The following is a 14387-nucleotide window of genomic DNA, read 5'->3' as shown; positions in this document are numbered from 1 at the left end:
TATGAAAAAATACCCAAACACTTAAATTCTGTAAATTACTATTAAATTTAGAATTTTAAAATATCCCTATCAGATGTAAATGTGAAAATACCCCTATCAAATTATATATATATACAAAAAAGTAAGAAAAAATAAAGGACAAAATTTTCACCCTCGCCTTCGTACTCACCCAGGTTAAAAACATAAAACACACTCTTTTTTTACATTGTCTTAGTCACTCATTCCCTATTTCCTTCCACCGCTTAACCATAATAGTCACTTCGGGAACCTTTGAACATTTGCCGTTAGTTCGTATATTGCAAAGATATGCTGTTGTGGTAAAGGTTGAAAAACACGATAATGTCAGTCGCTGGGTCACCGTCATGAGCTGTTGTTATTGAATGTGAGGATCCCTAGGCAAAGCGAGTAAACACTTTGATCTTAGCATAGACTTTAGGATTCGACCGTAAAACTCCGCAACGACGAAAAGCAAGCATTTATTTATAGTTTTCGGTCTGACAAAGAATTTAATGAAGACCCTGATGGCGCTTTCAGACCAAAAACAAAGGCATGGATATTTCACGGAATGATTGGGATACGAACCTAACGATGTTCCCACCGATCAATACATGCCTTGTATAGGCAGATGAGGATAAAAGTGGGGTGGCGCGGGAGGATAAGATGGTGGACACATGGAGGCTATGGAGGAGCTGAGCGGAGCCGAGCGATGCTGGAGTAAAGAGGGTAGGTGGGTGGGCCAATCGGGCCCTTTGCCAGCTGCGCCCACTTACTGTCACTGCCCCTGCTTCTGTATTTTGCTCTCTTTCCTTCTGTAAGGAGCTCCAGGTCCGGATGCCCTTCTTATTATGACTCCATTTCATTTGACAATGTGTGGCTAAAGATTAAACGCGGGATGCTTTTTCATGTCACTGTACGGGCAGAGGTTTTGGGTTCGAGTCCCTTTGAGTGAACAGTTTTGCAATTAGGGTTTTAGTAGCATCAGTCAGCATGAGACGGGTGCGCTTCTTCTTCTCCAGCATCCCCACGGTGGTCCTGTGCTCCTGTGAGTTGTTCTCCTTCTCGTTTGCTTACAATCGGATGGCTGCCTGCTGTTTTATCTGCTTGAATTTTCCTTTGAATCGGCGCTTGAGACAATTGTGCTTCGAGACAATTGAGTATTGAGAAACGGAGCGCAGAGCATTGGGATATTCAATGCCATAGATGTTGGGGCGGCATTTTGTTTTGTTTTAGTGAAACATGAGTCGTTGATGCAGGGTGATTGCGGTACCAAAATTTTTAAATGGTAGATGCTAAAGTGACATTCTATATGGTCAAAACATAATTTCTCTGGTTAATGTATGTTTCAATATGTGTTGATTGAAGGTTTCTGTGTGCTTCACATTGCAAGCATCTAATTCCTTTTTATTTATTTACTATTATACGCGTCTGATGGGTATTTGCAATTGTACTCACGGTCTTAATATATCACTCTGTAAACCTGATATGAATCCGGAAGCTCATTAGCGAATGAGAACCAGCGAACACGGACGCAGAAAGCGGAAAATAGACAAATATCAGAATGAATTGCTTCACCCCTCATTCATGCCTTCCACACGGAACTTGAGGTCCTTTTTTGCAGGGGGTGAAGCGAGGTGCACTCTGCAGCTCACGTGGAAGAGATGTTGTCACTTGGGTGGGTAAAAATAAAATAAAAAAAGCCAACTATTAATTCACATAATGTTAGAAAAAATATAAATATAATCTCATTCAGCAAGAGGTTTAAACCAGATTTTTACCCTTCTCTGTGCTTAATGGATATGGGTTAAGATAGATCTGTACATATTATTTAAAATTAGATGTCAGTTATTAAAAAAATGATCTGGAGTGATTTCTATACAGAAGTCGGGTTTTCTCAAGCCTTCCCAAATATATTAAAATACTTAGCAGCACCTAGTAAGCAAGCATATTCCAAGGCAGAACTCAATGAGCATACATAACAAAGGCAGATGGTGAAGTCAATGATATCCCTTTATAAAATCCATACTAAATATGAAGCTCTGCATGACAAGCATAGGGTCGTATATACATTCTAAGTTGGAGATTAATAGTTAGGGGACTTTGGACAAATAGAGATACAGCAATGAATATCATCATAATTGAAGTGAATATGTTATAACTTATGTCCACTATACTATGATACAGTTTGTTCGTTCAAATGCTTCTCGCTTGGATTTTCGAACTTATGATCATCGATTTTGAGAATGTAGCGTATACCTGTCCTATTAGGGTGCCACATGAAGCAAAGATGAACCATTTGGAAATAACAGGCTGTAGTGAGATTCAACTTGAAGAGCAAAGTTTGCCCTATTATGAAGCGAGAAATTCATTACGATTGAGTCCCACCTCAAAGAAACGTAAAGAAACGTAAACATACATAAAAATAGATATACGTACAATTTGTATGTTAAAAAGGGAAGAAGGAGAAACAACTTTTTAATGTAGAATGGAAGATGGAAATACACTTTGTATAAATAAAATGGATGGAAATACAGAGTCAATATACCACTATAAAAATGTATAGTTTGTCACGAGGAAACTTTTTAACTATATAGAGTATGGGGTTGATAATTACCATAATATCTTTGTTCCAATCTATGCGCTGCCATGCTTTTTTGTACACCTGATAGAGTACGTGTTCAGGTTAGAATCCAACTGATAATAGACGCATCAATTAATCATCAACAATATGTCTTCAGCATACCTTAACATTTTGCATTTATGTGAACGATAATAACGTTTGTTGTAAAATGGATGATCATGAAATATTGAATGAGGTTTTGTTGGTTAAACACATGCACATTAAAATCAGTGTTACCAGACCCTGTCCTGGTGAAACCATAACCCGGGAATCGAGTTAGGTCACCCTCAAAACTAGGTCTGAGTAGAGGGTATTGTCATAAAATGAATTACACACATTAAAACTAGGGTAGAGTTGAGGGTATTGTCATCAAAATTCAAATGAATTACACACATTAAAACTATTACTGTACTGTACATATGCCAATTCTATAACTGTACTGCGTTTGCGAGGTCTCTGTCATAAAATGAATTACACCACTTAGCTGTGCACTTTATTTAAAGGTTAGGACTACATATATAATTAGTAGGTAAAGACGTGGTGAGTGCCTCTAAACTGCTTTTAAATTAATCGACTATCATATTGACAGGTAATACCTTTGTATTGATTCAAGATAGGATACAAGCTACAAATAGATAATCTTGCACCAATGAATATGAGTTTTGCCAGGTTGGCAAATTACTTGTACCAAATTGAAAGAATACATCTCTTCCCAAGATGATCCCATCTTACAACAAAGCCTGAATTCAAGGTAAATAAACTTGAAATTGGTGTTGTATACAATCCAGGTCAGGGTTAAAGATCAAGACCCAATAAACTAGAAATAGTAGTAAGCCAATTGGTACAATCTATAATTGAAGGATTTAGTTTTACATAAATACAATCCTATTATTGTTGGTAACTTATTGACCTCTGACATAATCTGAAGATTAAGAGAAATGGAGGTCATTTGAGGTTCCACATCATCTTGTTAGAATCGGGTCAGGTTCATTTCCAGTTGCAGCTATTTAGAATTGGTCAAATAGAAAGAGCTCTTTGGTGCAATTGGTATTCTTATTTATTGTTATAAATATATGGGTGAGTAAAACATAGAACTGGCAGTGCTGCATGTCCTTTTATTTTGTTCTCTAACTTATAAAATGTTTGAAATAATCTAAGTTAATAGTATTACCCTAAAGCTATTGACCAATATGGATCCTGTAAATATTAGCTCATGGAAAAGGTTATTTTTTCAAAATGCCTTGAAGAATTTATTCTAAGGGGTATATCAGACCATTCAACATTACACTCAGATTTCGATGGAAGGTTTTCACAGTAACTAGCTTTTATCAAACTTTTATGGAGAAAAGTGACGAAGAAGTTTCTATCAGGAATTTAATGTTGATAGGTATTAGCAGCGAATATTGTCACTACCAGGATCTAAAATGGGCCTTGTATGTGTCATATATGATGTGTTGCTACTTGAAACTGCATGGCTTCCAATGTAATTAGAGAATGCATACTGTCACCTCATAAAGTCTCTCTACACTTTGGGTTAGTGGTTGCTAATTGTTGAAATTTCTAAGTCTATCCGTTTCAAATTCTATTTGTATTCTTCTTGTTTATTTGTCCTACTTGTTAATTACGAACAAATTATTTAAACATATAAACATCGAAATAAACACAATACAGTCTCAACCATCTACATATCAACAACTGAAAGAAATAACAAACACACAAGTGACACCGTTATTTTTGGACAACTCATCCCCAGAAAAATCCAATGCGGGAAAACCGGTGCAACAATTCTGAGGGTTATATTATTATGTAGTATATCCTTGAGTACAATTGGGTGCCAAATTGGCTCTCCCGACAGAGAAAATAATCGGCAGTAATACCTCTCTATTCGGAAGCAGATATTCAGAAAATCTATCCCATGAAACCCTCTCCAACACCATTGAAGCACCGTGTCAGCCTCAAACCCCTCTGCGTCAGCCCTTTGAGGCACTGTGCAGCCTCTATGGCCTTCTGCATCAGTCCTGCCGCCCTCTGCGTGGATGACGCATGCCCTTCTGGCTTTGCGCTGTCTCTACTAGCTTTTGCGTGGCCTGCTCTGGCTTCTGTATCTGCCTCTCTGCCTGTCTCTCGGCACTATCTTTGGCTCTTTGTCCAGTACTCACTGCCCTTCACTACTGATCACTGATTCGATTTCTCTTAGCAAACCCCGCTCTAGAAAATCGAATGACTAATCACTCTGGTGTGTTCTCCAACTGACCCTCAAGCGTCCTCTTATACTTTTTTTGTTGGTCCTTCAACGACCGAGATTACATCTCTAATCAACGACTAAGATTAGATTTGGCTTGATCCATGTCTTTTGGAACCTTCTAACCCAATTTTATATTTATACCCATTAATAATTTATTTTTCTTAAGTTTAGACTTAGGAACTCCATTAAAAATATTAATTATTTTAATATCTCCTTAACTGGGTAGAATCTGCCCAAACGATTTCTGGGTCTTGGAGATCTCATGTGCTTTAGCCTCTCCACCAGTTTTCATGGCTTTAGCACATCCGGTGCTATCCCAAATCAACACTCCCTCTTAGCGAGGACTGTGCTCTAGTAATACTCCACACTGAGCATCACTCTGATTATATGGCACCGGTACTTGTGTTGATTCTAGGCCTCCTCGCCCAACATCCTCTGCACTGTTGCATCTTGTACTGCTGCCCATGGCCCTGCCACTGCCACTGCTGAATCTGTACGACAACTCCTCTGCATCCGTGCTGCTGTTGGTCCTTTCTCCCAACACTGCAACTCCCTCTCATCATGTTGCATCGTGCTACTACACTGCAACTCAGTTACTGAGAAGTAAGTAACTGATCCACCCAACTACTGACATCCTTGTCAGGCTAGAAACACTCCCGATGCTGAATCTCTCTTTGCCGCTATCACGTGCTCCCTCTACTTCCTCTGCGCTGCTGCAACAACTCCCTGGCCCTCGCACTGCTGCAAACCTCTCTGTGCCATCCTGCGATGTTGCAACTTTCTTTGTGCCTCTCGCATTGCTGCATCTTGCTAGCTCTACGTTGCCCGAGACTCCTGCACTATAGCACTCTCTGCCGCTTCATCCGCATCCATTTCTACCGACATCTGCCAATCCTGCTACTTTTCACTTCGGGGCTCCCGTAGCAAGGATCTGATCTAAGAGGTTGGGTACCTCAAGAATCCTACCCCTCATCGCCTGTAGTCTTCCTGACTACAACTCGATGTCTCACCACCTCTTCTCTAGAGGTACATGAGCACTCATGGCACAATCGTCATCCTCCTCTACCTCCTTTTCCGCCTTCGCTGGTGCTGCCTTGGAGTTAGACGCCTCTCCCTTGTTCTTCTTCCTCGGACACTGGTTTGCATAATGACCCAATTCCCCACAATTGAAGCACTTGACTTTGGAGAGGTCCTTTTTCTTTCTCTTGTCCTGTTTCCTCGTAGATGCCAGAGCTGCATCCTCTTCCTCTTCTTGCTTGATCCAGACTCCTTTGCTGCTACTTCATGTCTTGCTCAGCCGTCTGATCTCTTCTTGGTGCAAAGCCGCCCACAGTTCTTCCTAATCTGGAAGATTCGCCTTGCCAGTATGCTCTGGACAAATGTCTCCCACTCCTCGGAGACTGTGTTTAGTGCGGTCTTCACCATCAACTCCTGATTCGGCATGGCTGCTATGGAAGTCAGTTGGTCCCGGATCTCCTTCAATCTCCTGAGGAAGTGATCTATCTGCTCCCCCTTCTGCATCTGATATGACCATAACTAATTCTCAAGCAACATCTTCCTCCGCACGGAAGTATGCTGGTATAATGTCTTCAAGGCATCCCACACTTCTTCTGCCGTCTCCTTCTTGGCAATATGTTGGACCACATGATCCTTGACCCCATTAAGGTGATACATTTCGCCTTGGCCATTGCCTCCTCGTACTTCTCATTATCAGCCAGGATAATTGGGATAGTGTTAATTTTAGGTATGTTCTATGCTTAGAACAATTTATTTCAATTTTCACAGTTAGCTCAATGTCTTTTCCAGATTAGCAATCACATTAGCATTAAAATAAATTACAGATAGAACATAAACATAAATTGTAGAAGACAAGCCAAGACAAGAGGACACAAGATGTGGCGCTAGCCAAAGACAAACCCCAATGTGGGGAAACCCTTGATCAATTTTTCTTATATGTTCTTCAATAGTTCAACAGAGAGAGGGAGAGATAGTACGTTTACAACAGAAGTCAACACTTTGACTTATCTAGATAAGAGCATAGATCATCTTCTAAGAAGATGATACATGAGACCAGTTGAAGACATGCTGCTTCAACTGATTCTCCAAGGTGACTCCTTCACCTATCGTTGTGTTGCATTTCGTCATCATGTTGCATCTCACTGCGCTGCACCACACTGCACCCATCATCACTATGCTGCTCTCATCACGCTTCATTAATCATGACTGTACCCATCACTGTATTGCATTATGTGACATTGCTGCACCATGTTGCCATATTGACTTGTGTGTTGGTTGCATCTTGCTTGCTTGTTGTCCCTAGCATGCTTGTTGTTCTTAGCATGCTTGCTGTTGCATGCTAGCTGTAACATCGCATGCTTGGTGTTTTTGCTGCTAAGTACGATACAACTGTCCCAATGTTAGTTAGTTGTCCCTTGAATGTTGCTCTCCTCTGGAGAGAGATGCTCTGGCTGTTCCCGCAGTTTCGGTTGTTCCCGGCAATTCTGGCAATTCCGATACTTCCAGTTGTTGCTGGCAGTTCCGGCAATTCGGGCCGTTCCCGACAGTTCCGACTTTTGCCCTCTGCGTGAGCTTTCCCGCATGTTCTGGCAGTTTCGGCAATTCCGACTGTTCCAAGCAGTTTCGGCAGTTCCGACAATTCCAGTTATTCCCGGCAGTTCTGACTTTTCCTGGAAGTTCCTAACAGTGCCGGCTTTTACTGACAGTTTCGGTAGTTCCCGACAGTTTTTACTTATGCCCTCTGCATCAGCTTTCCTGGCTGTTATGATAGTTCCAGGCAGTTCCAGCTATTCTCAGCAGTTTCGGCAATTCCGGCTATTCCCGACAGTTCCAGCAATTTCGGCTATTCTCGGGCAGTTCCGGCTTCTGCCTTTTGGATTAGGGCAGCGTTATCCCTTAGGATCTCTCCTCCTACTAAAACCCAAAGACAAGTAGAGAGGAAGAGATCCCAAGTGTGTTGAAATGTCTTGAATGCCACCTCTATTTATACTAAAACGTTGAGCACAAGTGGGGTTTATTTGGTTGCTGGTCGACCTTGACGAATTGTCCCATAACACAAATAAATTCATATCTCCATGAATACTTATCGGAATTGGATGATCTTTAGATCAATCCTACACCTCTTGATGAGAGGGATCCAAGAAAAATATTAGCTTCCATTAATAAGATGACCCACATGGATTTTGGCCCTAGTTGCAATTTTAACAGATAGCCACTGTTCTCAAGGCGAAGGCCTTGATGTGATGTCTATTTAGAATGGACACGATCCTGGCCTTCCAGACAATAAAGTTGGACGCCCCGTCCAACCTGTCTTGAGCCCTCATTCCATTCATGGCCATTTCTCTGCTCTTCCTTTCGACACCTCCGAGTCTCTACTTCGCTCTGGAAGTTCTCTCTTCGACTCCCTCTGAGTTGCTACTTCTCGTCTGGAAGTTCTTTGCTAACTGCTACTGCACTGCAACTCAGTTTCTGAGAAGTAAGTAACTGATCCACCCAACTACTGACATCCTTGTCAGGCTAGAAACATCTCGATACTGAAGCTCTCTCTGCCGCTATACTGTGCTCCCTTTACTTCCCTTGCGATGCTGCAACAACTTTGTGCCTCTCGCACTGCTACAAACCTCTCTATGCCATCCTGCACTGCTACAACCTCCTCCCTGCCTCTTGCACTGCTGCAAGCCTCTCTGCGCTGCCTGGGACTACTGCACTCTAGCACTCTTTGCTGCTTAATCCGCATCTGTCTCTACCGATATCTGCCATCTTGCTACTCTCACTTCGGGGCTCTTGTAGCTAGGTATATTCTGAGAGTTTGGGTACCTCAAGGATCTTGCCCCTCATTGCCTGTAGTCCCCCTGACTACAACTCGATGTCTCCCCACCTCTTCTCTAGAGGTACATGAGCCCTCATGGCACAATTGTCATCCTCCTCTACCTCCTTTTCCGCCTTCGCTAGCGCTGCGTTGGAGTTAGACACCTCTCCCTTATTCTTCTTCCTCGGACACTGGTTCGCATAATATCCTAGTTCCTCACAGTTGAAGCACTTTATCTTGGAGAGGTCCTTTTTCTTCTCTTCTCTTGCTTCCCCACAAATGCCAGAGTTGCATCCTCTTCCTCCTCTGTCTTGACCCGGGCTCCTTTGCTGCTACTTCCCGTCTTGGTCAGCCGTTTGATCTCTTCTTGGTGAAGAGCCACCCATAATTCTTCCCAATCTGGAAGATTCGCTTTGCCAAATTACTTTGGACGAATGTCTTCCACTCCTCGGAGACTGCATTTAGAGTGGTCCTCACCATCAATTCTTGATCCGGCGTGGCCCCTATGGAAGTCAGTTGGTCCTGGATCTCCTTCAACCTGCTAAGGAAGTGATCTATTTGCTCCCCCTTCTGCATCTGGTACGACCGTAGCTGATTCTCCAGTAGCATCTTCCTCTGCACGGAAGTGTGCTTCAGCAGTTTTCGCAGTTTCAGCCTTGAGGACAAGGCTATTCTTATGGGGGAGGGCATGTTAGGGTCCAACCCTAACCCCCTTATTTATGTAATAGGATCGAGTCATAGTTATAGTTAAGTAAAGAGTCAATAAAGCCCATATTAATAATTGTAAGTGGTTGACCCGCATTTAATGAAGGGACCACAGTTAGTTGCAAATGGGCCATGGTATTAGATAGATGGTATTAATAAGAACCATGGTATTGCCCCATGGTATTGCATGTATGAATCCTATATAAAGGATAGAGACTCCCCTCAAGGAGCATCGTGTCTTATTTTGTAATTGAGCTCAACTCTATTAGAGGTTGCCCCCTCGAAGAGGCAAGTGAACATTGCTTTCTGAATAATAAAATACTTGCTGTTATTTCTCATTGTTCTATGTTTTGGGTATATTTCTTCGCATATTTGGTATTCTGGTATCGTCTTGTAGGTTAAGAGCATAACAAGTGGTATCAGAGCGCTTTCCAGGGCCGGTGGGATCTCCAATTTTTAGCAATTTTTTTTTTGGCTAGAGACGTGTTCCAGTGTCTTTAAACCACGGGATCTGTCATTGAGCGCATAAACTTGCGGATTTGGGGAGGCATGCACGCAGGAAATACAAGAGGTGGTCACGCTTGTTGGACTCCCTTGTAACCCCTGTGGGTACCCCTTCGAGTAGTAGTGCATTAGACAAATCCGCGCGCGGACTGTCTTCCAAGTACCCTCTGGGTATATCGGAAGCCCCCTAGGCTCCTTTGAAACCTTGCCATAGATAAACCGTCGGCCGTCTTGCTGCTACAGTACGCCGAGAACAACACTCGGGGAGATTACTCGCGCGTACGATAGGGTAGTCAAGTTGTATGGCTAAGGGTACGGTTGATCCTCCTTGGTTAGTGCCCTGAAAGATTGGGCCGAGTACTACTGTTAGACCCTTATGTATATTGTGATCTGTAGCACTTGACACTCCTGGAGACCATAGTTCCCTTCTCTATCTCTGGATCACGCATCATCTTTGCCAGATCAGATCTCGCAAGTGGGGTTCTGTCGCAGTAGCAGCAATCAGTTCCGCCATTCAGATCTATCAGATCCATCAGATCCGCCATCCAGATCTAGCAGTTTGGGCTCTGTAGCCGTCGCAACAATCAGATCCGCCATTCAGATCTGACTAATTGTGTGGGCTCCTATACCTGGGTGTGATTTTCGCAGGACTTTGGGCAACATTGAATTTTCTGGGATTCGGCTACTGCAGTATTCCTAAGTAAGGAGTAAAACTCCGTTTGGAGTTAAAAAAAAAGAAAGAGTCTGAAACCCCCCGGGAGGCTTATTGGAGACTTACCCCATAAGAATCAGGTCGTCGAGCTGAGCAAGGTGGTACCATTCAATTGTTAGTGCCAAAAGTTTCGGGCGGTACCAAATTTCAAGTGCATCGGAGTGGTGCATGGTACAAACTAGAGTTCAAGCTATATGGCCAATGAGAGGGTCGACAACCTTGAATCAACATTGAATGATGTACTGTTGCAGCTAAAGAACTTACATGAAACACTCTCAAAGGGCAAGATGGAGGAATGCGCAGAGGCATATATTGGCAATGAAAACATTGAGGGCGAGTCTAGCCAGTCTCTTCACCTCTTTGGCACCCACCAACAATCCCAGCTGCGACCACCCAAGCTGGACATGTATAAATTTGATGGCTCTCACCCGGCCACATGGATAGCACAAATGGAGCAATATTTCGCACTAAATCACATCATGGATGATGTGACTCAGCTTAGTGTGGGTAGCATGTACTTGGACAATGAAAGATGGCAATGGTGGCAATGGCATCAACGTTGCTATGGAAGGCCCTTGACTTGGCAGACATTCAAAAAAGCTCTTATGGATCACTTTGACCATGAATCTAACTTTTTGGGTCGTCTCACTAAGCTCTGACAGATAGGAACAATGAACGAATATATTACAGCCTTTGAAGCCTTAGCTTTCCGCACAGGAGGTCTACACGATGAGTTCTACTTGGAATGTTTTGTCAATGGTCTCAAAGAAGCCATACAAGCCCACATCCGACTGCAACACCCTATCTCATGGCTGCATGCTTGCAGGATAGCTCGTGAAGTAGAATGTGCATTAGCAGCCCAGTGCAATCACCCAAATTTCATAGCTAAGGGTCGCCCCACCCAGGCTCAAAGCACTACCCAAACACTCAAGGTTCAAAAGGTGTCACCAGTAGAAATGGTGGAAAGAAGAAAGCAAGGATTGTGTTACTATTGTGATGAGAAATACTCCCCCAGGCATAAATGCAAGGAGCCCAAATTCTTTCAAATTGATGTTATTGATCACAGTTCATCGGAGGAAGCCCCACCACTTGAGGAACCAGAGGAGGAAGAAGAGGACAACTAGCAAGACAATGTACTTGAAGAACCAGTTATCTCGCTGCATGCTTTGGCAGGGATTTCTTCTCCCCAAACTCTCAAAATCAGAGGCTTTATTAAGCATCGCCTGGTGGTAGTCTTGATTGATAGTGGCAGTACACATAACTTTATCCATCAAAGAGTCGCAAAAGCAGTGCATTGTTTTATTCGAGCAGTTTCTAACTTCCAGGTTCAAATTGCTGATTGGGGGGGACAATGAAATGTGAAGGCTGCTGTGAAAATGTCAAACTTCAAATGGGGGATTCTCAGTTAAAGACCCACACGTTTTCCATACACATGGGAGGGTGCGACATTGTCCTAGGTGCTGAATGGCTTCGCACACTTGGCCCAATCACAATGGATTTCCAGGAGTTATATATGAGCTTTAAGTAGAACAACCACACACATACCCTCCGCGGACTCTAGGCGGGAGCTCCCTCTATCATCAGCTCACATAGGATGGAAAAATTGTTAAAAAAGGGCCACCATGGAGTTATAGCTCAATTTAATGCCATCTAGGCCTTCGAACCCAATTCTCTTCATATTCATCCTGAGATGCAACAGATCTTAAACAACCATCTGCCAGTCTTTGACAAGCCTCATGAGCTTCCACCCTCGAGAGGGGAACATGATCATAGCATTACTTTGGTCCCAGGGGCCCAACCACCAAATGTGCACCCCTATTGATATCTGTTCGCCCAAAAGAATGAAATTGAAAAAATCATCAAGGAACTCTTGGAATTAGGCGTCATTCGTCCCAACATTAGTCCTTATTCATCACGGTGGTCATGGTGCTCAAGAAAGATGGGGAATGGCGTATGTGTCCAAACTTCAGGGCCCTCAATAAGTTGACGGTCAAAGATAAATTTCCCATCCCGGTTGTCGATGATTTGCTGGATGAACTAAATGGGGCTCAATTCTTCACTAAGCTCGACCTTCGCTTGGGCTATCACCAAATTCGCATGAAAGAAGTAAACATTCCAAAGACTGATTTCCGAACTCATGAAGGCCATTATGAGTTCCTGGTCATGCCATTTGGTCTTTGTAATGCCCCATCCACTTTTCAGAGCCTTATGAACCACCTGCTCAAACCATATCTTAGAAAATTTGTCCTTGTTTTCTTTGATGACATCCTCATCTACAGTGGCACCTGGGCCACACATCTTCAGCGTGTCGATATACTCTTGCAACTACTCCGTAAGCATAAATTATTGTCAAGATGTCCAAGTGCTCTTTTGGCATGGAAGAAGTTGAGTATTTGGGCCACATTGTGGGGCGTGAAGGTGTCAGGGTGGACCCCAAAAAGATCTAGGTAATGCAGGATTGGCCTCAACCCAAGACCTTGAAGAGTTTGAGAGGATTTTTGGGTCTCACAGGCTACTATCACAAATTTTTCTGCAATTATGGTAGCATTGCTAGGCCCCTCACTCAACTCAAGAAAAATTCATTCCTCTGGAATGATGAAGCACAACAGGCCTTTATAGCTCTCAAACATGCCATGTGTTCCACTCCAGTATTAGCACTACCCGACTTCACCAAATCTTTTGTGATTGAATGTGATGCTTTTGGTACGGGTATTGGGGCGGTCTTAATGCAGGAAGATCGACCCTTGGCCTTCACGAGCCAAAAACTAAGTGGGAAGAATCTGGGACAATCTACCTATGAGAAGGAAATGATGGCCATCTTACATGTAGTAGATACCTGGTGACCATACTTATTGGGGCGACGTTTCCAAATCCGCACAGACCATCAAAGCCTTAAATATTTTTTGGAGCAACGCCTATCCTCGCCACAACAAAATAAATGGCTCGCCAAAATGCTGGGATATGATTATGAGATAATTTACAAGAAAGGGCACGAAAATATTGTAGCAAATGCGTTATCATGCCAATTTGAGGAGGAAAGTACCCTGCTTGCAATTTCCCTTCCCATTCTAGACTGGATTGAAGAGGCTCGCAAGGAATGGTTTTCACATCCCTGGCTCTCCCAACTCATTAATCAATTGCAGGAGGATCCAAATTCCACAGCGGGCTACTCGTGGCAGGATGAGATTCTTCGCTACAAGGACAAAGTCGTAATATCACCAACATCCACCCTCAAAAGCTGCATTTTGGCAGAGTTGCACTCATCTCCCACTGCAGGACATTTCGACTTTCAAAAGACGTATGCTCGCACTCAAAGATCATTTTTTTGGATAGGCATGAAAAAGGACATTCTTACTTTTGTAGCTGAATGCGACGTCTGTCAGCGCCACAAAGGAGAAACAATCAAATCCCTAAGCACATTACAGCCATTGCCCATCCCGGCCTCAACTTGGACAAAGGTTTCTATGGATTTCATTACGAGTCTTCCAAAGTCGGGAAACAAGTCAGTCATCATGGTGGTTGTGAACAGACTTTCTAAGTATGCTCATTTTTGCGCCCTACCCCACCCTTTTACACTGACTTTGGTTGCTCAATCTTTCATGGATCAGATCTTCAAATTGCATGGCATGCCCACTTCCATTGTGTTTGATCGTGACCCGATCTTCACCAGTAACTTTTGGCAAGGAACTCTTCCGGCTACAAGGTACCCAACTACAACTCAGTACTTCCTATCATCCACAAACTGATGGTCAAACTGAAGCAGTCAACAAATGTCTGG

General features: G+C 43.1%; 1 protein-coding gene across 2 annotated transcripts in view; it reads left to right on the top strand.

Annotated features, from left to right (window-relative positions):
• The first annotated feature begins 426 nt into the window (after window positions 1-426).
• LOC149175945 (putative GPI-anchored protein At1g61900) overlaps window positions 427-14387 on the top strand; it is a 210475-nt gene continuing 196514 nt past the window's right edge. Inside the window, exon 1 of one of the 2 annotated variants that reach the window (XM_089419800.1) lies at window positions 427-1042. In XM_089419800.1, the coding sequence (XP_089275926.1) occupies window positions 988-1042 (55 nt within the window). In that variant the 5' untranslated portion in view covers window positions 427-987. The remainder of the gene's footprint in view (window positions 1043-14387) is intronic. The other variant, XM_089419799.1, reaches the window with a different exon arrangement.

Source organism: Pinus tabuliformis, chromosome 4_1, assembly GCF_031772625.1.
Source record: "Pinus tabuliformis cultivar Carrire ecotype Pingquan chromosome 4_1, CPIR1, whole genome shotgun sequence".
NCBI classification, from domain to species: Eukaryota; Viridiplantae; Streptophyta; class Pinopsida; order Pinales; family Pinaceae; genus Pinus; species Pinus tabuliformis.
The sequence above is the reverse complement of the archived record's forward strand: the minus strand, read 5'-3'. Positions and strand labels throughout refer to the sequence as shown.